At 36.0% G+C, this 23,174-nt stretch overlaps 3 protein-coding genes across 4 annotated transcripts in view; 1 reads left to right on the top strand and 2 right to left on the bottom strand.

The window, feature by feature from the left end:
• The window catches only part of LOC126761098 (protein ECT2), a 41,558-nt gene extending 22,095 nt beyond the window's left edge, over window positions 1-19,463 (bottom strand). The window contains exons 1-2 of one of the 2 annotated variants that reach the window (XM_050477029.1): window positions 18,701-19,463; window positions 3,278-3,503 (exon numbers count right to left, since the gene is read on the bottom strand). In XM_050477029.1, coding sequence (XP_050332986.1) covers window positions 3,278-3,503; window positions 18,701-18,740 — 266 coding nt within the window. In that variant the 5' untranslated portion in view covers window positions 18,741-19,463. The remainder of the gene's footprint in view (window positions 1-3,277; window positions 3,504-18,700) is intronic. The other variant, XM_050477030.1, reaches the window with a different exon arrangement.
• Window positions 19,464-20,031: 568 nt separating this feature from the next.
• Window positions 20,032-21,396, top strand: LOC126761110 (uncharacterized). The gene has a single exon (XM_050477054.1). The coding sequence runs from the start codon at window positions 20,189-20,191 to the stop codon at window positions 21,317-21,319; it is 1,131 nt and encodes a 376-aa protein (XP_050333011.1). The 5' UTR covers window positions 20,032-20,188; the 3' UTR covers window positions 21,320-21,396.
• Window positions 21,397-21,579: 183 nt separating this feature from the next.
• On the bottom strand, window positions 21,580-23,162 carry LOC126761111 (transmembrane protein 43 homolog). The gene is made up of 5 exons (XM_050477055.1): window positions 22,916-23,162; window positions 22,628-22,851; window positions 22,136-22,508; window positions 21,856-22,075; window positions 21,580-21,794 (listed from the first exon to the last, which is right to left on the bottom strand). The coding sequence occupies exons 1-5, from the start codon at window positions 23,009-23,011 to the stop codon at window positions 21,583-21,585; spliced, it is 1,125 nt and encodes a 374-aa protein (XP_050333012.1). The 5' UTR covers window positions 23,012-23,162; the 3' UTR covers window positions 21,580-21,582.
• Window positions 23,163-23,174: the final 12 nt, after the last annotated feature.

Here is a 23,174-nt window from a genome sequence, read left to right as displayed (position 1 = left end):
TGTACAGACATCTGTCCGCGTGTGTGTGTGTGAAGCTACAAGCGTGAAAACAATTCGATGTATAAATACACACATACATACATACATACATATGTTTATAGATATATTTCGATTGCTTTGTTTTGCTCCTTGTTATCTCGAGCGTTTGATGGTGACAAGTGAACTATTCATCATAATTTCGCTGCCAACATCGTCATCATGTTTATTTATCATCACATATGCGTACATGTGTAAATATGTACTTATACATCTGTGTAAGTGTATATGTGTGTGTTTTTAAGTAACCACTCGTATCGATGTTTTTGTTGACATTTGATGGTGGATCGGCACCAGCATTTCCAGCGTTAAGTGAAAACAATCAGCGATGCAATGCGCCCTGGTGGCGTTGGCGATGTGTTGGAACCGATGTTTGCGAATTTCATTCATATTTTTATGGGTTCTTGACTGCGCTTCTACATGGCACATACATACATATGTACATATGTATGTATGTACATATGTGCAATTTCATCTTGATTTATTTATTTATCTCTTCGTCCGCTTCAAGTATTTTGCATGTGAAGCGCATTGATTGCGGGGGGCGCAGAACTCTTCGGTCGCACATCACACAGCCACTCTTCAATTGTCGCACTAAAACTTTTCATTCAATTTTTTCAGCATTTCAATTTATATATTTTTCTTTTATTTTTGCGTTGTGTTTGCAGTTTTGTTTTGGTTTAATTTCGCTTGCTTTTGCATTTTTAGCCAATTCGTGTTGGGACTTTTATGATCACTGTGTGGCTATTTTCTTTTATCGCCTTCATAAGTGCTCGTGCAAATGAGACACGAAACATTTGTTCGCTATTATGGTTGGTAGTAAATTTAATCTGCAGAAACATACTTATATACATATGTATGTACAGACACACATCAATTTTAAAAAATTTAAACAGAAAAGAAATTACCGTTTATAGTGTATAGCCCCATATTTTTTCTACGAATTCTAATATATTATATTTATAATAGTTTATAAATTTATAATGAAAAATTTAAAACTCTTTTCTTATATTTTAAAATTTTAAAACAGAAAATATTTAATTGTAATTAATTATTAGTTAATATATTTAATTAGGCATGCGCCTATATGTAGGCAATTTTATTATTTCTCTTTTTCCAAATATAATATGAAACTTTCCTAAAATTTTTAATATTGGTTTCTAGTTTTGTTATAAGTTGTTTATATTCAATAATAGTCAGATAAGGGTTAAACAAGAAATGTCTGTCTGTCCGTCCGTCCGTCTGTCCGCCGTCCGTGCAAGCTGTAACTTGAGTAAAAATTGAGATATCATGATGAAACACACATTTTGCCTGCCACGCCCACAAAATGGCGCGAAAACCTATAAAGTGTCATAACTAATAGATGTGACGTAATTTTTTTGGAAAATTTATCTAAACGATTTCAATTTGTATATAATATTTTCTTAACATCCTAAACGCTATTTTGAATTCCATCTGATGCCTTTTTTGTATAATATATACATTAGGAACCAATGATTTGTATTTGAGCTGAGGTAACTCTTTGGAAAAATTGTCGTGATCGGACTATTTTTCTTTTCGAACACAGATAATGTTATTTCATAATAATGATACAGCTCACCGCAAAGAACGAAACTGGTCTATGCGTGGCTTATGGGCTTACCAGTTTACTTAACTAACTCTAGCAAACTAAAATGAAGAAGTTCGAATAGGAATTACGCGTCTGAAGAACAAAGCGGCGGGGCCTATGGATTGCCAGCCGAGCTATTCAAATATGGTGGCGAAGAACTGATAAGGAGCATGCATCAACTTCTTTTTAAAATATGGTCGAACGAAAGCATGACCGACGATTGGAATTTAAGAGTGCTCTGTCCAATCCACAAAAAGGGAGACCCCACAATTTGCGTCAACTACCATGGGATAAGCCTGCTCAACATCGCATATAAGGTTCGATTGACCCGGTAAAGGAGAACGACCTGACTACACTTGGAATCTCCAATTGGCGTCAAACACCGAAAAGAATGAACGACTGACGCGCTGTTGTTAACCCGGCTATAACCGCTTAGCGGTGTCTATGCGAGTAAAGAAGAAAGATAAAGAGTTACTTGGGTAAATACCCATGATATAGAGCTCTATAGTTGTAACAGTAATTTTTAAATGAACCTCATATTCTTTAAATATATTTTGTTGCGATATTCGTAAAGATCTCTAATGGAAATATTGTGCATTTTACAACCAGAAATTCGAATTTAGACAGCACTAGATTGATTATTCACTAGGAGGCTGATTATATGTATAGAGCTGAGGTAACCAAAAGCCCAAGAAGTCTATTCGACACGAGACATTACTTGTTATCACTTGTAAATTTTTTTTTGCAAAATATCGGTATTTGTCCGCCTTCAAATTAGAGGAAAACCCTTAAAGAACAACTTTTTTACCTGCACAAAAGCAACATCTTTCCCCTGATCCCCTATTGAAAATGTCTTTGGTTAAGGGTCTATGAATTAAGAAATAAGTAATATGAATAATAGTGTTCAGGCTAACAGGTAGATTAAACTCAGAGGCAGTTGAAAATGCCCACATAAGCGTAACTGCAATTAAAAGTGAAAATGAAATATTTAAGCAGCGAGAGAGGGTACATATCGCAGATATTAGTAATAACGTTTCAACACCTAGTCACCAACAGTATACTCAACCGTTACAATTGTAAGCAACACAAAGGAATAACGTAAAATTATGTCATAGTCATTTCTGTCAGCGACAATATAACAGTAAATGCAAATGGCTGTATTACACAATCAAAACTTCCGGCAGCTAACAAAGGGTGTGAGGCGAAGATGACATATGGCGTCAATTTATGGAAACCATTGATGTGCCACATCCCTATAAAAACCGAAAAATGGCAACATACAACAAAAGCAACAATCACAATCACAGCAATGTACGTACATCTATTTATGAAACCAAGTATGTATTTGAAAATACTAAACTAAAAATAGCTTTTATGCACAAGTGATTGTCATTTGAGAGATACACTTGTGCTAATTTAAGAACACTCTTCATAGATGTACATACCTACATACATATGTACATAAGTACTCAGGAACGCGATTTGAGATTTTGCAAAAATTAGTCAGCGCGTGTAGGAATTTACGTAAAGGGTAAATTATGCCAAAAATTCGAACTTCGTCAGTTGCTTGCGGTATTTTTTAAAAATCGCCCATGACAAACGGTAAACATAACATTATTGAATATCACTTACCACTGTTTATTTCTGTGTATCGCATCGTATATGGGACCCTCGAAATCTTTCAGCACAAAGAAGGTGCGCCACTCATAGTCGTTGAGCACGTCCAAGCCATTCTCGGAGGTGATGACAGGAACATTAAAACAGCGCGCAGCCTCCACGGTTTCTGTATCGTTAACGACATCGCCAACCAGACAGATCCTCAGATTCTCAGGCGAGGGTGAAGGTGAAATTGACATTTCTGTAAAAAAAAATAAAAATTAATAAAATGAATAAAATAAAAAACAAAACAATCAGTAAACATTAATTATCTTAAGTTACACTTTCTAAACAAAACTTTATTTAAAAAACGAATTTTTAGGTTAAAGTTAATTTTTTTAGGTTAAAAGGTTAGGTTGAAGACAACTGTTAATGCTTACTACAATTTACGTACACATCTACTACAAAAAACAAGACCTGCTTGTGATTAACATCCAACAGTATTCGACAATTTCCTTCTTCCCAAAAACAATGAAACAAAAAATATACGAAATTCGCCAACAAAACAGCGACGATAGACGATAACAACAGCGACAGGAAAGATGTGTGTGATGCTCAATTAAAACAACGCTAATAGTCGCGCAGCCGAGCAGTTAGCCGGAACGGCACGACAGCTGTTGCCAACGCACTGATTCAACAAACAAACTGTGTGCGATGAGTGAGGAAACCATACGACGCCTGCTGTCTGGCAGACCCTCAAAGATTTTACATGCGTTAGCGCGTTTTTGACGGTTGCCACAGACTGAAGAGACATTCGTTCCTTCTACAGTGAAATGTGAATGTCAAACAAGAAAAAAAAATAGGTTATATAGGCCGAGGCGAGAGGTATTGCTATACACATCGAGATCCATAACTTATGAGACGACGAGAAAATATATGTTTCTATGTTTTAATTTCTATATTAACGGCGACTTGAGAAAGAAGTCATAAGCTTTCGCTCCTTATATAAAATGACAGATGTAGAAGAAAGAACTTCGATACTTGACTAAATCAGTATTTGTTCAATAATTTTTATCAACATTATAATCGATATTAATATTAATACACGGTTTGTCCGGAAAGTAATAGGACTGAGTCGATTTAAAAAAAATTATTGAACCAATCGTTACAATTCTTGAGAGCTGAGGTGCATGCTACTTGGATCCCCTCTGTCGTCTCAAAATGCTTGCCTTTCAACGGCCTTTCGAGGCAAGGAAACAAAAAACATCTGAGTTGTAGGGTCACTTTCACACTCGCCGCAATTTCTGGCCGTCAGTGAGTACTTTTGCGACCATCTTCGCGCACACCTTGCACATGTTCAAGTGCTCCGTCACAAAGTCATGAACCACTGTTTTTGATAAATTTAACATCTGTGCAATTAAACGCATTAAACTTGGCGCACACGAGCCACATTGTCGGTGTTTGTCGAAGTCGCAGGTCTCCCAGCACGGTCTTCATCAGCGACCTCTTCCCGGACCTCCAAAAAAGCCTGGTGCCACCGAAACACACCACTTCTTGCTAAAGCAACATCTGGGTAAACCTGCTTGATCATATCAAACGTCTCTGTCGCCGATTTATCGAGTTTCATACAGATTTTAATCGCATACCCCTGCTCTAATGAACGCTGCATTTTCGGCTTGCACCACTCACAGAAACACGTCGCGCGAAAATGTTTGTCCTGATTCTCCAGGTGTTCGGAGATAACTGATCAGCCGTTCGTTCGTTAGTTAGGAACGCACTCTACCCAATCTAGTAGGTGCCCGCACGCTCCGAAGTACAGTCGCGGCAGGAGAAAATCAATTCTATTACTTTCTGGACAAACCCTGTAGAATGTCATAATTTCATAGGTAATATTTGCAGTTTCGTAAAAAAGGCAATTCATATTATTTCCTTCCATTTTTTATAACATACTTATTAAGGGGCACTGTTAGATGAGTCATTATTCCCGACCTGCCTGCTATATGGTGCAGAGGCGTAGACGATGGCAACGTCTGATGAGTCGACGTTAAGAGTTTTCGAGAGAAAGGTTCTGAGGAAGATGTATGGTTCTTCGCGCATTGGCCACGGCGAATATCGCATTCGATAAAACGATGAGCTGTATGAGATATACGACGATATTAACATAATTCAGCGAATTAAGAAAGCGGCTACGCTGGCTAGGTCATGTCGTAAGAATGGACGAAAACACTCCAGTTCTGAAAGTATTCGACACAGTACCCGCCGGGAGAAGCAGAGGAAGAGGAAGACCTCCACTCCGTTGGAAAGACCAGGTGGAGAAGGACCTGGCCAAGTAGCGAAGAGGAAGAACGACAGTAGCGCTGTTTTAAGCTCGACTAAAACCGCGTAAGCAATGTCTACGCCAATAAAGAAGAAGATAACCAGAGAAATCGTAGGTATTGTTTTGAAAAAAACAGTTTTCGAAAAAAAAAAAACTTAAAAAATACCAAGAATGATTTTTTTTTCATTTTTAAAATAGAATGCCCCTTTAAAACTATAATTGAAAAGTCGAGCTTTCGAACATGATCTACATTTTTCATCTCTTTCAAATATTTTCAGTTTCGGTGGTTGGAAAATTGCTGATTTAAAGGGCACTGAATGCTGATTTAAGCCTATAAGACCCTAAAACCCTTCCCATATATAAATTTTCCTTTCATTTTTGTTATTTGACTTTCTTTTCCTTTTCAAATGGGTTTTATTCTGCAAAGATTTTTATTCAATTTTTACTATTTCCAAAGGCTTTAGCTCTGACTTCCCCATACTACAACCCAATAAAATTAAATTTTGTCTTGATATTTCCAAAAAACTATGTCGAGATTATGTTTGGGAATCCTACAACCCTTTATCATAAATGAAAATTCTTTGAACTTCCTTCAACCGGAGTTAGCTTCTGATTGCTCACAAATGTTTTCACAATACTTTTAGGATTTTAATTTGACCAATTTTTATACTCTTGTTCAAATTCGATTTACCAAGGTGTTAGACAAAAGATAGCTTTTCATTTAGCTTTAGTTTGCCTGCACGTTTTGTTCTATTTTCACGCTTTCGCTGAATTTTGCATTTCATTTGATTTTTGTTTTTTTTTTTCTAATTTATTGTTTGCTTTTCTTTTTGTTGCCATTTTTCTCCACCACTTGCGCCACAATAATTCAATTTCCTTCGATATTTTCATCTTTCTTTCTTCCCATGCACAATTGAAACTTGGCAATTGGTTCGTTTCGTTCGCTTTTTTCCTGACGCGTTTCAATGCAAAACAAATTAAAAAATTGAGCCGCATAGTTTTGTGTGAAAATAAAGATGAAGAGGCGCCCATACAAAACAGTTTGCATAATCAGTTGTCTTCAATTAAATGCTTCCAAAAGTACATACATATGTATGTACACACATACTACGTACAACAAAAAAAAAGTCGCTCAACCATTTTAAGAGGTGTATGGACGCGTGCATATATTATTTTGTGCTGTATATGTATTTCTCTTGGATAGATATGAAATAAGTATGTAAACAAAATCACACACAGCCACAGAAAGTTTTTAAATTGATTTTTGAATTGTCCGAATTTTCGAATGACCTAAAGAATTATGTGCATAAAACATAAGGTGCTAAACAGTGTTAGTTTGGAAATTAAATATTTTAAGAATGACTATAGCTGCGATTTTTCAAACCTTGAAGAGTGACGAATCAAACAAACAACTGGTATAAATAAATTAGATTTAGATATAAGTGTTGAGTTGTTTCCACCTGATATTCTTCTATACAGCTTCTGTATTCTGCTCTCATTTTACTGACAGCGGTTCTGTGGTGTCTTTCCTTGCTAGCTCATCAGCTTAACAATTGCCTACGATTCCGCTGTAGTCTGGCACTATACCAGTCTTATCACAAACGGATTCGATGCTATTGATAACGAGGTTAGGCATTCCTTGATCAACCTTGAACGCCCTGTTAATGAGTTCACGTCTAGTATCGCTACCCTGCTATCTGAGTGGATGGTCACTTCTCTTAAGGAAGCTGAACTCCGGTGCGGTAAATCCCAAGCTTAATGGCTGCAATCTCGGCTGGGTAAACCCTGCAATAGTAAGGAAGTCTAAAGCTGGAATTTATAGAGAGCTCCTGACAGTAAACCCCTCCACCAACCTTTCCCCAAACTTGGACCCGTCCGCAAAAAAAGCTCATTGTCCCTCTCCTCCAACGGCTTCTTCCCACCTACAGCTCCCTTGCCGATATATGGGCAGAGAAGAAGCCGACAGAGTGCGGTTTGACGACCAAGTGATCCGGTATGAAATCAAAGTGTGTGAGGATATCCGAGTGTTTACACGTGTGTTCTTTTAGAAACCGCGATTCTCTGAGTCTGATAGCAACTTTCGCAGCCATACTCCTTCTATGGTATATTGCAATCGATGCCTTTTTTTCTCTCTGTTCGATATTCGGCTTCCATGAAAACTTTATATCCAGGGTGAGGCCTAGATATTTTACTAAATCCGCAGACAGATGTCTCCCATTTGCGGTACCCTAGAGAACGTATTGCTCGGAAAGTGGGCATCAAGGAGCATCTGAAGTGTATCTTCTCTGCTTAGGGTCCACTTCCTTTTTGCAACCTTAAGATAACCAACGGAGACGGGGTTCTTCTGTGAGGATACGCTTTATTCGAGATCACAAAAATCGGTGGGATTCATGTAGGTTTAATATGATTGACGACCTAAAATATGGCGACCCATTTGGTACGTTCCTAATTATGTTCTAGTGATAAAGATCTTTTTTTTCTTTAGATTTAGATTAGAAATTATTAATAATGGGAAATATATGGAACGATTTTAAGAAATTTTACTTTTATCAATTTAAAATGTTTTAACTACCTATCCTATTCCTTTCTACTGAACTAATAATTAAGGAAGGAGGCATGGTTTTGCTGCAATTAAAAGTATTTTAGATGTGTTCATGCAAAGGTTCCATTAAGGACCAGTTTTATCGTCGTTAAAGTCGTACCAAAACGAATTTCGTGAAAGTCGCCTAAAATCAGTTGTTGTTCCGGAAACTATTGATGATGTGATCAAACTGATAGTGCAAGAAAAGTCATGTGACCTCTCGTAGGATTGAGACAACTATAGGAATTAGTGGGACCAGCATATAGTACATTCAATATTGCATGAACATTTAACGTTCGCTCAAAAAGAGGATCACTCTCTACCATGACAATGCGAGCTCTCACACATTGGCTGAAACTGTTGCATTTTTGAGCACTCAAAACATCGATTGGACTTCTTTTGGTACGTAAAAAAGAAACTGATAGATCAACGTTTTTCGACACCTGAAGAGGTGGTTGATGTGTTCAGAATGCATGTTTTGGGAGATACCACAATCAGAGTGGCAAAAGTGCTTTGAGAATTGGTTCAAATGCATAAAAAAGTGTATAGATCTAAATGGAGAATATTTTGAAACACACTTAAGCGATTTTCGATGATTAATATTGGTTTTGTTCTCTAATTTCGAAATATAAAAGACATTGCGAGGTTTGTGTTGTATTTGTGTAATACAGCCATTTTGTCTCCGAGTAATCACTCTTGCGAATTTGAAAAAGGTAATTTTGGGAAAAAAGCTTTGAAATATAAACTGATGTAGATGATTGAACTAAGCGGCCATACTTTGGAAGTCTGTAACTCAAAAATAGGAGATGTCGATAAACCTTTTTTCACAAAATTTATGAAAAAGTCTATTTTTATATTGCATACTCTATGTCTCTTAAGTGCACCTTAGTTGTAGTATAAAGTTTTCATTTACTAAGTTTCCCTAACTTAATGGTTAATACATACATAAATCTAAAACTTCAAAAAATTTTGCGGAAGGAAAAATACCAAAACTACACGTTACTACAAGCGATCACTGCAGACGTCATTAGATGAACGAAATGCACTTTTAATTTATTAATTTTTCCTTTTTAATTATTTGAAATCATTTGTACAATACAAATCATATTTCAAAGAACAATGGGACGGCAGGCCAGTGAAAATATTTTAATTCCAATATTTGCGGTAATTTATTGCGCAGGTTAGGTGAGGTTGGCGGCAGCAGAGCGATCATTTATTGAAAGCAACTTGAAAATTGCACAAAGCATTGCATTGCAATTGCATTTCAAAGATACTAAATCAAACGCTCATTCAACGCAGACAAGCAGTATGCTAATAGTTTACACACATATGTACATATGTAAGAATTTACAAACATATACATATAAGTAGGTGTGAGTGTGTATGCTTGTAAAATTGCACTTTCCACGATTTCGAACGCGGACTATCTTAATGGAAGAAGCGCACACACTTGACTGATTGAAAATGCTTAAATGTTTGTATATGTATGGGTATGTAGATATGTAAATATGCATGTATGTTTGCGTAAATATTGTCTGTTTGGATATCTGCTAAGCAGCAAAAGCTATTCAGCCAATCAAGCATTTCATTGCCGTTAGTATTTTAATTAGAACACAAGTCAAGGATCAAAATGCAATAAAAGGCGCGAAAAATGAGAGAAAGTGCGCATGCATTTCCCCAACCAATTCTCCAACTCATATATACTTCATTTTGATTATGTACATATGTATGTCAAGAAGTGGAGCCAAGAGCAGGCAACCAGACCAAACAAGTTGATGTTCCCACACAATCAACTGCATGGACCAATAAAGTATATGTAAGTTCAATTGTGCAATAGTAACGGTTTCAGCGAAATAAGCCTTTAATAGTATAAATATTTATGTGTGTATGTGCATCCATCCCGCTGCTAATCCAATTAAATTCAGAGCGACAAGGCGCTGGAGGTGGCCTCTCGACTTGTGTCGGCCGGCGGGCGGTTGGTTAGCAACCGACCATTTCAGAACGCAGTCGCAATCAAAAGACATATTGCGCTCGCGAAGGCAAGACGCGTTGTTGTGGGCGCACATCTTCATCATCCACACTCAGCAAAGAAATACACAAATTTGTTCATATACATACATATATGTGGGTATGTATGTACTTAGTCACTGACTAGTTTGCAAATTGCAAAACAAATAATTCAACATATGGACGACGGCGCATTTGTGTGCCCCACTTGCATCTACAAAACTATAGGAAAGAATAATACTATACTGTAAACAACAACACATTGGAATTGTGTATTTGGAGAGATCATGTGAAATGACAATTTATGACATTTGACAGAGCAAATATGGGGATAAGTAACTCACACGTGGAACTGCTGTATATGTATGTTGATTTGCAAATTTGTTTTAGTATACATTGTGACAAAAAAGCACCCGGAAAATGTAATTAAATTACCCAGGTAAAAGATGTTTCAAAAAAGGTATTTTGTAAAGTCGGTAGGACTGTCCTTAATTACTATACCAAATATGAGCGATCTAGTACAGTCTGTTTACAGCAGCTGCTTAAGATGGTACACCTCAGTCGTGCGTTGCGATGTTTACAATGGATAAAAATATCGAACAAAGAATTTGTCTCAAATCTTGTATTTCTAACCAAATTTATGTGCGGAATCGTTGCGAATTTTGGAAAAGGCTTACGGTGATTCAGTTTTATCAAAAACACAAACCAACGAGTGGTACAAAGATAAAGTTGAATTTTTTTCAAAAATAGTACCGTAAACATGTCTGTTTGGACATGCTCCATCGGGCGAATCCCAATCCCGCATTCATGGAGAGCATTATAACTGCCCATGAGGCATGGGTTTATGAATTTAACATGCAAACAAGTCAACAATCATCGCAATGGAGGGGAAAAAACGAGCCGAAACCAAAAAAACAACGCCAAAGCCGCTTAAAAATCGAGGTGATGCTCACTGTTTTTTTTTTGATATTCTTGGTTTGGTGCATCATAAATTTGTTCCGTAGGGATAGACGGTCAACAAGAAGTCTCCGCATGACACTGGTCACCTCTTTGCATGCGCCACCAACTCCACTCATCTAACATCCCTCCCCCTTTGGCCCGACGCCGACGAAACAGCACGTTTCTTGGGCCTTCCGTTAGATGACTACGACGACAACTTGGCTAACTCTTACCATCCTAACGTGCTTATGAAAAGTGTTTCGAGGACTGGAAAAATCGTTGGCATAATTGTTTTATATTTGGTAGGGATTATTTGAAGTCAAAAACAACCGTCGTCCCTTTTACAAAACGAAGATCTCTTCCGGGCTTGAGGTCCCTATAGAGAATTGGAGGTGGCCAAGGTCAAAACCCTAGGCCTCACATCAGACTCAACCTAGCAGTGGAATAGTCATGTGGAATTAACACCGTCCAAAGCCACCAGAGCACTCATGATATGCAGACGCCTGGCTGGTGGATCATGGTTTTGCAAGGGGTTGCAAGCCAAGATCATCAGGTGGCTGTATACCATGAATGTAAGGCCTATTGTCACTTATGGAGCGGTTGCTTGGGCAACGCAGTCTTTGGTAGGTTTTCAACTGTCGAAGCTTTATCTACGCTTCACCGCTCTATCTAATCACCATACAGGCATCGAAGCATACCGTCCTGCTAATGGCAGCAAAGGGGTACGGTAAAGGGAGGATGATTTTCCCTCAACATATCAAGGCCTTAGGGTAAGACACACCACTGGCCCTTCTTCCAAGAGACGGTGTTACGAAAAGGGTAAACTTAACAAATAAGTTAAAAATTACTCTCCGCAGTAAGGCTGAGTGGAGTAATTTCACACTCTACATACTACTGAGGGACAGCATTATCTAGTGGTACACTGACGCATACCAATTTATCCATATACTCAGCGATAATCAAGCGGCACTAAAGCGATCTCAGCCTACGAGATCAAATCGCTCTTAGTAGAGGAGTGTATGGTAAGGTAGAAACGCCTATTAGTTTGCACCAGATTTGGGTGCTAGGACATAAAGAAGTAACAGGTAACGAGCTGGCCGACGAACCCGCCCGCTCAGTCGCTGCTACTGGGATGATGGAGCCAGAACCATGCGTTGCGGTGGGCTCCCATATTTCGTCTCCTTGTCGCGCTCTATACTGGACACTGCAGGCTCAAGAAAAACATGTCCAACATGGAACCGGAAACCGGGTCTGTTTCGGTTACTTAGACCCGACAATCGTGGGAACGGATAGTGATATAGTCTGAAATGTTGCCTTGAACAATAATTGTTGGAAAATCTAGTAGTAGTGAGTCAATTTATGTGCTTTTTGTGACTTTTCCTGGGACTTTTCCCGATTGTAACGAAAATTAGCATGCAAATTAGATGTTAAGTACTGTTTTAACAAAAGTAAAAGTCATAATGAAAAATGCTATTATAAAGATATAAAAGAACTTCCTCCATATAGTCACAAAACGTTAAATTTGCAATTGAAATAACGATGTATATTACGTATTATATGACAAAAAAATGTTTGGTAAATAACAGGTGTTTCCGTTGTCGCTTGTTGACTTTCTGTTGCACGCCGTTGTAGGCTGCACTCCATACAAACACACATGCATATGCTTGTCTCTATGGTATATATGTACATACATACATGTAATACCAAATGTATACTCAAGTGTTAATGAACAATAAACCAAATTAGAAAATATTGTTTTATTTGATAAAAGGGCTTTTAGGAGAAATAAATTTTAGACCATACAGCAGAGCTGCAATGAAAAATTAGCATGCGCTATAACATAAGTAAAGTTTGAAGACAATTTAAAAATGTTATCATACTTGTATGTTGAGCTTACAGTTAGAAACACAGCTCCAGTTTCGCTGTTAAGACGTTTACTCCAGAACCCAAATTTGATTATCTTTCACAGGTGAAAAAGTTTCAACATTATTGATTTTTATTATAACTTTTGGCATATTTAATGTATAAAGGTTTTGACTAAATAATAATCCGGGCCAGATTTCTTGAAGATTACTCCCTAAATATAAAAAGTTTTCCGTGCAAAAACTTAATTTTTTTCGTGCAATTTGCATGACAGCTATAGTGGTCTAATCTGAAAAATTTCTTAGAAGATTGCACCATTATTTAAGCAATAATCCATACCACATTTTTTGAAGATATCTCGCAAAATAAAAAAATTTCCATAAAACACTTCATTTTGATCGTTCAGTTGGTGTGGCAGCTATATGCTATAGTGATCCGCTATCGGAATTTCCGGCAAATTAACAACTTCTTGGAGAGAAAAGGCAGTGTGCAAAACTTCAGATCGATATTTCAAAAATTAAAGGACTAATGCGCTTATATCCAGACGGACATGGCTAAGTTGACACAGCACGATAGCCTTTGTTTCCTTCAAAGTTTTACAAATTTGGTTGCAAACTTAATATTGGGTAGTCGAAAAAGTCTTTTCGTATTTCTATTCAAACTTCAACTTATTTTTCTATATTTATACTAATAAATAAACAAATATGTGCCATTTTGGTTGACCACTTTTTGCCAAAACTTTCATCAATGTAAATCGAAATTTCCAGAACGGAAGCGATCGAACCATTGTTGTGCTACACGACCTGATGCATCATCGTCTCCATAAACTTTACAAATTTCATTGGTGGCTTGCTTGGCATTCTTCCCATTTTATAAAAAAATTTCAAAATATAGCGAATTTCTTCATTATCATTTTTGAACAGCTTTTATCTTTTTTCAACTTCCCCGAATTTAATGAAGCTTAAAACCTTTTCACCTTTCCAACACTATATGATATGACACAATGTGATTGGTAGCATTGGAGATATACGACTGCAACATCTATTGACAAAATACGAAAAGACTTTTTCGACTACCCAATATAACCTGTGCAGGGTATGCAAACGTACAACAATTAATTATAATATTTTTCTGCAAACCGGTGCAATAAGTATTGGACCATTTTCTGCCTGAAACTAAAATAAATATTTAGTTTATTGTTCTAATTGTTTATTTGCAGTGAAGAATATTTATTTATCTGGTCAAGTTCCATTGATCATCCACTAATGTGATCCAACTATTAAAATACTTGTATACAAATGTACATACATGGTTGGTATACGCTTACAGCTACATAATAAAGCAGTTCGATTCTAGTTTTTATTACAGAAAGAATTTCCCTATGCCTCATTTATTGGCCAATTGCCAAATTAGATGAATAAAGGCAGAACAATTTAACGATGCTTTACTTGGGCAACCGAAATCACTTTGTTAACTGAAATACTGACACATATCCAATGCATTTCAATGCAATACCATTTTGCTATAAACATGTGCACACGCGTTTACACACATACTTAAATAAATTGTGACAAAAAAGTTCCCGGAAATTGCAAATAAAACGCAAAATATTTAATTTTCATCACAATTTATTTTGTCGCCTTCAAAGTAATTCCTACCAGATGTGATACTTAGAAAAAATCACATATCAAAAAAATCAAATTCGTTCACAGTGGCAATCTTTTCTAGAAAAAAAATCGACTATATCAGGACGAGACTAAAAGGAACGCATTTCATACCCAAAAGATCCACCAAAATCATTCGAGCGGAGTCGCGAAGGATATCGGGCTCTCTTGTCATCGCATGACGATTTTCCAACACCATACCCTCCACTTTTCTAATATTTTCATCAGTTGAAGAGTTCGAAGGTCGGCTATTGCAAGTCTTCAACGTCATCTCGACCGTCTTTGAAGTCTTTGCACCACTCGTATAGTTCTACCAACTTATCAAAACACATTTTTTTAAATATTATTTACCCGCGGAATTAAATTACAATTTCCGGGTGCTTTTTTGTCCCATTAAACGTATATGTAATACGATGAGTGGGCACAATATATTAATTGGGTGATTCTCGCTTGTTATTCTAATTTTCCAGCTTTGGGCGCATTCTCAAAGCTGTTAATAAATCATGGTGTGAATTCAAAAAATATACACACGTATTTCGAATTGCGTTTAAAAATGAGAAAGCAATAAATATTTGAAGCAATTTCTTTATCAATCAATGAAAATAATTTATTTTGGTATTTTTGACTATATAGTAGCGCCTCTAAATGCGCACGTGTAAGAGCAGCTGAAATTTTAAATCAAAACACATTAGCATTTGACGCGATTCCACTTACTGCTACATACAATACTAAGGAATACCCTTTGTATTTTATGGCACATTTGAACATCGTTTGTATGTAAATGCATACATATGTAACAATTAGAATGAATGGCAAATTTGAAGCACTTAAAATTGCGAAATTTTCATCAAATAGAAAATATGTGAACTTTGGAATCAACTATGCATTGTATTTTTTCCAATTTTATGGTTCCTTGACGAAATTGACTGAGTAATTGCCATTAAACAAATGTACATACATACATACCTTAAATTGATAACCAGAAGTAAAGTTCATTATACATTTCAAGGTCCTTCAATATAAAATTAAAAAAATTTTATTCCTTTCAAGCATACATACAGTTATGGACAAAACAATAGGCTCAATAATTCAGATTTTGTGAAGATTAGTGAAAAAAACCACTATTAAAAGGAATTAGTTTATCTTAATCTTCATTGCTAATGTGAAAGAAACCTTAAATTGAAATTAAGGAAAACATTATTTGGACATGACAGTGTCTGTCCATATTTTCTTTAATATAAAGTACTGACCCCATTCCTGGCCAGGATGGGTTTTAGCTCTTTTATTTTAGAGTTTTTCTTAGTGTTCCAAGCTAAGTGCTTTTCAGAACCGTGCTCTCACCAATAATATCCCTCAAGCACTCAATTTTTTTGTAGGATTCAAAAGGATTTAATTAAAATTTAACTTATAAAGAAGTATTATATTATTTTGATCATAAATGTAAGTGCATAGGAAAATTATATATAATAATTTCAAAAATAAAAATTAGACAAAATATTTCTCTATCTATGAATATGTATGTTTTCAAACAATTTCTAATTTTGCTAATCAATATTCCAACTTAATTATATGTAGTAATGGCAACAAAAAGATTGAAAAGTACACATCGTTGTTTTTGATTTCTCTTTTCCACAGGTTATATACGTTTGTTCTATACGCCTCCAAGTATACATTGTAAATATGTATGTATGTATGTATGCAGGTACATCTGATCTATCTACGCCTGCACCTTCTTAGACTGTATTCAAAATTTACCTGTAACCTTAGCGTAAATTAAGCTAAAATCAGGTTTTGTGCACGAAATGCAAACAAAAGAGATTAATCTAAGAAGTTACAAGGAAGCAAGAACTGCAGCATCAAAGGCATGTCTGTGTAGCTATATTTACCAGTGACATACTAGCATGGAGTAAAGTGCGAGAAACTCGATATCTCACTGCAGCAGTTCAGCAAATATGTAGCTACAACAACTATGTGCATATAAATGTGGCAAGCATAATTCACTCGTCGCGGTTACTTCCACAAGTATGTTTGTTTAACGCCTGGCTGATCTCCGGTCTGCTCGCCGAACACTCATCTGTTGGTTGACTTAAGTCCCTTTACTATTTTATCTTCAATCCACATGTTCGCTGTTGCACATGACGATTGTTTGCGTTTTGTTCTTGTTTGTTGCAGGAATATTTCTACCTAAATACCTAGAACAGAATATCTACATACATGTGCATAAGTATATAAAATCAATTGAACTTCCCTAGAAAGGAAGCAAAAAGACACTTATGGCAAATTTGCCCTCCCTGCATTTACCATTAATGATGGAAGCAAAAAAGCAAAATTAATACTAATGCAGACTGTTTACTAAGTTTAAGGCGCCTTTGGGCAAAAGGAAGAGGTGACAAATTATTTTGCTATTTTCAAATATGTATATGTAAAGGTTTTTTAAATTTTTATAAATTTTATATTATATTATTAAAAATTTGCTTGAACTTTCACAGTAACAATGAATGGAAAATGAAAATTGAAAAAACTCCACGTCTTCGTCACACTAAAAAATGTCAAAAATTAAAAATCTAATGATAAGAGATTATTTTTAATTTATATGTGGGCATTTGATTTTGACGTTTAGTATAAGTAAAATACACAAACTTATGTATGCGTTCATATAGAAATATAGAAGCCTTCAGTATCCGTGTTTGCGTGATACAAAAATCTATAAGCGTATTTAATGTATTTCTTGACAAGAATTCAGATGTTCAGTGTTATGCGCCAATTTTTCCTACTCAGTGGATTCTCACAATATTCTCGCACGCAAATCAGAAAAAGCGCTTAATATTTTGTGGTGCAGTAAAAATGACAAAATACAAAAGAAGAGGCGTAGTGACGTTGTTTCTGGCAAAAAATTAAAAGATCGGTTAAGTTTGTATTGTTTTGTATGTATACAGAACATGCACACATTTGTAGACATGAATGTAAATACGTAGGCTTCAATATGTATGAGATATGAATATGAATTAAAAAGTTATTTTTTATTTATTCACAGTTGCTTACTGACTTTTTTTAATTCTAACCGTTAAAATCAAAATTAATGGATTATTGTTTGCCGGACAGACACACTACTATGAGCAAAAAATGGGTATGGCTTTGTTCATAACTTTTAAATTCCTAATTTATTATGCAAAATCTATGTCGTCCTCCTCAAAGTAATCCCTCGTGGCCCCAAAATACTTGTGTCAACGTTTTTCTCAATCCTCGAAACAGTTGTTAAAGAAAATTTCCGGAATACTTTTTGACTTAAAAGGGCTTTGTCGGTCTTGGTTTGTCGTCATCCGTTCTCGGCTCTCTGTGTTTAATTTGTACCAATCAAAAACACTTGCCAGAAATTTAATTCCGCACACAAAATTTAATGGAACTTCTTTGGTGCAGAATTTCACTTATAGTAAAAATCAACGAATGCACCTTAATTATTTCAAAAAGACAAGAGTATACTCAGCGATTATTTTGATGTGACATTTGATAGATCATATTTGCTATATGCTCCGTTCCCACGACAGTCGGGTAGTCGGGACAAACCTGGATTCTTATCCGACCAAGGACTTGCAACTCGGCAAAATCCTACCGCTACAACAACAACTGCAATATGCTATAGTGGTCCGATCTAAACCATTCGGAGATTACACTTTTACCTTAGGCAATAAACCAACCGTCAACTATCGTATCGATATCTCAAAAAATGAGAGATTAGTTCGCGAATATACAGACAGACGGACATGGTTAAATCGACTCAGCTCAACTTACTGATCTTTTACACATTATAGGATTTTCGACCTTTCCTTCTGGGTATTAACAAACTTAATAGTTGATAATTATTATACACAAATTATTCCTATATAAACTTTGTTAATTATTGTATTTGCTTCAAAGGAAAACTAATAACAAGCAATTTCTCAGGGATGCGGAAAATGTAACAGGTAGCGTGATATAAGTATGTACTTATGTATGACAAAGCAAATCGTCCTTTTTTTCCTATATGCTTTTAAAATAAACACAATTGAATGTGTAAAACATTCACTAGAATATACCACATTACAACTTACCACTTTTAGATTGTTCATCTATAGTTTCCATTGCGTCCATATAACTTTTTTAATATTCCAGCTATTTTATGTATATAATTTGTTAAATTGCTAACCTTCTCGCAGAGAGGTCAGGTAATTTTGGATTGGAATCAGCACTTAACTTCAATAATTCAACTAAATTCCATAAATGTAAATTTTAAAATGCGCAAACACCAGCGTACGTTGTACACATAACTGGGTTTGCAGCTGTTGATCGAACGGCAATGGAAAATACTCGTAACTTTGGGGAAAGCAACAAACACCTGGTTTAAAAGTAACACAATTTTTACCGAAAGATTGCTATTTTAAAAAGAAATATTATTTTCTTTAAAATCTCACTTATATTATTAGCACCACAAATTGTACTGAACCACTTCTTTCAACACACTTCTTTGAAATTTTTGCCACTGCGCGCACGGTTTCAAGGGCGCGCAAAATATTTAAAGCCTTTTGTTCTGCTCGTCTTACCAAATTCAGTTTTCTTTCAAATTAAAATTCCCCTTTTTATTTCTTTTCTTCACTCTTTTATTGTGTCAAGTGATAACATTTTCTGATTTTCTATGCCATTTACACATCAAATAATTTAGAAAAATCCTCATTTTGTATTGCCAATGAGAAAATTACTTTTCACCGCCGCATCGCGCAAAATTCCAAAGTGAACCGAACATAAAATGCAAAACAACCACAAACAAATACACCGCGACGCTGCGCTACGAATACGAATACGGCGAAATTCAAGTGACTGCGGCGCTCTGCCTTCAAAAATTGAACCTCAACGGACAGATAAATGCTATGAAAAAGTGAGGTTACGCTGTGTTCAATGAGCTCTGACGCTGTCAAAGAATATTTTTATTGCTAAAAGATAGGAACGCGTTTTTCTAAAATGCTACTGTTACACAGGTGTCGCTGAGAAGTTTTTAAATACATATAAACTTTCTTAATTGTTATAATTGAGGGAAATAACTACAAAATAATTCAATACAGCATGTTTTGATTGAATGACCTATTTAAATATATTATTAAATATGAAGTTGAATACATTTCAGAAGTATTTAAGGTAATGTATTTATTTATTTGGATTTATGGAAGTATATGCTTGGAAATAATTATGCGATACGTTTGTATTACTAAATTAAATCATCATAATTATTTATTATCATTTCCGTAAGTTTTAAGTATGAACATTATTTTCAAACTTGGTATTCGGTTAGCCATCCGTACTGCTCGTTGTATTTATATGTCACTAGCGTAAACAGTACATCAATGCAGCAATACGTCAAACAGTAGAACTGACAGTTCTTCAATACGTCCATCAGTATATATTTGTTTATCAATCCTTCCAGTAGTTCAGAATTGGCGTATTAACTTTGTTTATAAATGTGAAATTAAGACTAAAACTTTTTAATGTAGAATTTTATTCCGTTTCCGGTCGCAGTTTCCAATTTTCAATAACTGTCAAAATTCAAAATGTTGGCACCGGATAAGTATCTCTCTCCAATGAAACAAATGACTGGTGCCGAAGAAAATCGACACTTTTTGCGGGCATTCATACACACATATAGGGATTTGCCAGTGTTATGGGACACTTCTTTACGAGATTACACAAATCGCGATAAACGCGCTGAAGCATACGAACAACTTGTACCCATCTATCGCTACCTCAAGCGAGATGCAAATGTCGAAGACGTTAAGAAAAAAATCAACACGCTGCGGACAAACTATCGCAAAGAATTGAAAGTTGTGGAAAGTTCACGACGCAATGGAACCATTCATCATCCACGTTGTTGGACTTTTCTTGAATTAGATTTCCTACGCAACACTGAAAAGTTTCTAGCTGTCAATCCCAGTACGCGAGGTGATTCATTTTCCGCATTCAGTGAGAATTCGCAAACACAATCTTCCTTTCTGGATCCACCAGGTTCCAATTATAATTTTCGCTCCATGATGGGAGCAAACACAGTGCAATCACCTCCCAGTATTGCCGAAATGTTCCACAAATCTTTTGGGCATACGCAAAAATTGGAGCCAGAGCAAACTCCACCACCGTCTGCACCACAAGTAGTAGCTACGAGTTCGTTATCCAATGGACAGTCTGTAAATTCATCAGATTACAATCACACAGGGCAACAAGCAGATTCTGTAACTAGCTCAGCAAAACGTTTGCGTTTTTCACCGGCGAATGCCACAGGTGGTACCGGACAAACGCCAGATGAGCTACTTAATATAGCTTGTGACTATCTTTCCAGTACATTTCCTGAAGAGGAATCTATCGCAAGGACCTGGACTCATAAGCTCAAACGTTTACAACGTGAGCAACGTTTATTAGCGGAAAAATTCATTAATGAAATACTTTTTGAGGCAGAATCAGGTACTTTACATCGTGGTTCGGTGCATATTAACAGTTTCGAGCCATTTGTTCGTTTTGAAGAACAATCAAGTAATGGCCAAGAAAATACCAAATCCCAAAGTCCCAGCGTACATACATCCACCGCAACAATATCGCATGATGGTGAAATTAAATCTACTTCGAATGCTGATGCATCTGAAAACGGCAATGCTACCGTTAATGAAAATGTATACGAAAACTATCAGAACTAAACATTACTTAATTACTTATATATGTATTAAGCTAAAATGTAAATAAACTTATGTAGTGCTCAATGGTACTTCTATTATCTTGAATTTGTTATCAAAACGTTTTTAATTAAGTCATTTTGTCAATATATTTACATACATAGAAACATATAAACTAAAAATGTTTTTATTAAACAATTATTCTAATGACTAGCAGAGAAGTACGTAATTTATTAAAATAAACTATACCGTTACGCCAGTTTTCTCCATAAGTTTTACATTCATTTTTAGTTGACGCGTTGATAATTTGACATACTACGAGCGCACCACAAAAATGGTGATGCCGCGGCAAACAACAAGCTGGCACCAATCATTGGACGATGCAGGATCCACGCAATTGAGGCTATAATTAGTGCAAGGGACAATGATAACATGATATTAGCACCAACGGGGAACTGTGGATCCGGCGCTAAGACAGCGAGGAAAGCAATACGGCTTACTGGGGGAACAATATACAATATTTTTTTTATTCATAAATCTTACATTTTGAAAATACTTACACATAATATGTAATAGCTTGGATGTACACGTAACACCAAAGAACACCAAAACCCAACCCATAAAGCGATAGCCCCACGTAGTAAGCCGTTGCGCGTGATGTTCTCGTTTAAAAACTTCCGCAAGTCCGAGTTCGCCGCTATATACAAGCAGTATATCAACGCCTCGACTGGTTCGATATGGCAATATTTTGTTATTCATCAATTTTCCTACTACAGTGTACTAAAATAAATATGTATTTATATTTAATATATAGCAACTGCAATTGTTTCTTTTACTTACCATTTCGCCCTCCATTCCAGCAAACGAAAATAGTAAACGTATGTCGCCTATTTCTGGATTAAAAACATCGTTTGTGTGGTAATATAGCCCTAAATGCATTTTAATTGTAGGATCGTCTGGCCTTGTATCGGAAGTCAATTCCACGTAGTTTGTAAATTTATTCTTGATTTCGTTACCCAGTTCGTACTTGCCAATGAAGACCGCGTCAGCAACTTGTGTTTGGCTTTCTATAGGAAATCGATCAGGATTTTGATGTCCCGTGCGTATGTAAAAATTACGGGAGTCAATTAATTTGTCACGCCACTCGGTATAGTAATAGTATGTACGACTTTCTGTTTGCACAGATGCAACACTTTCCCCATAATTGTGTTCCCTGTGAAGAAAAGCGATTATTTATATATGATTCTATAAAAAAAAATTCCGTAATAGGCGTTTTGCGAGTTTCTACACTTAAAACTATACTTTTGTCAGATTCACTATAACTGATCTCACATTGACTCCTCCACCCATTGAAACATTTGTACCCGACGCTTCAATTTTACGGCAAGGATTTGTATGTTGTAGTCTGGTTCTGTAAGTGGTTCTCCAATCACTATAGATCCAGTCATATGTACTATCCGACCATTGTAATTGTACTCCAACTCTTCATTAGGATCCAAAGTTATTGCATCATCAAGTGCTTCATCAAGAGATAAAATTGTGTGCACAGCTCGTCCCTATAATTACCAAAAATATAAATTTGTTGTTAAATTTAACATCAAGTTAGCATGGTGAATTTACTTCATTCCAGGAGAGTACGCATAATCCTCCAGTAAAAAGTATACAGCCAAAAGTAGCTATTAGCCAATTTGACCGGAAGGCCTCCAAAAGCGCCATTACTAAACGCTCTACACACACTTATTTCTCAGAGATAAATGAAACATTTCATCTTAATGTTTAATATAATAGTGGTATATGGTTCCTCTAAAATAAGTGATTATATTATTGCTAATTCTGAAGTCTTCTTCTGACAAAATGCGAAATACATTGCAAAGGGAAG

This window comes from Bactrocera neohumeralis, chromosome 6 (genome assembly GCF_024586455.1).
Source record: "Bactrocera neohumeralis isolate Rockhampton chromosome 6, APGP_CSIRO_Bneo_wtdbg2-racon-allhic-juicebox.fasta_v2, whole genome shotgun sequence".
Taxonomy (NCBI): Eukaryota; Metazoa; Arthropoda; class Insecta; order Diptera; family Tephritidae; genus Bactrocera; species Bactrocera neohumeralis.
Note: the sequence above shows the minus strand (reverse complement) of the source record. Positions and strands in the feature narration are given on the sequence as shown.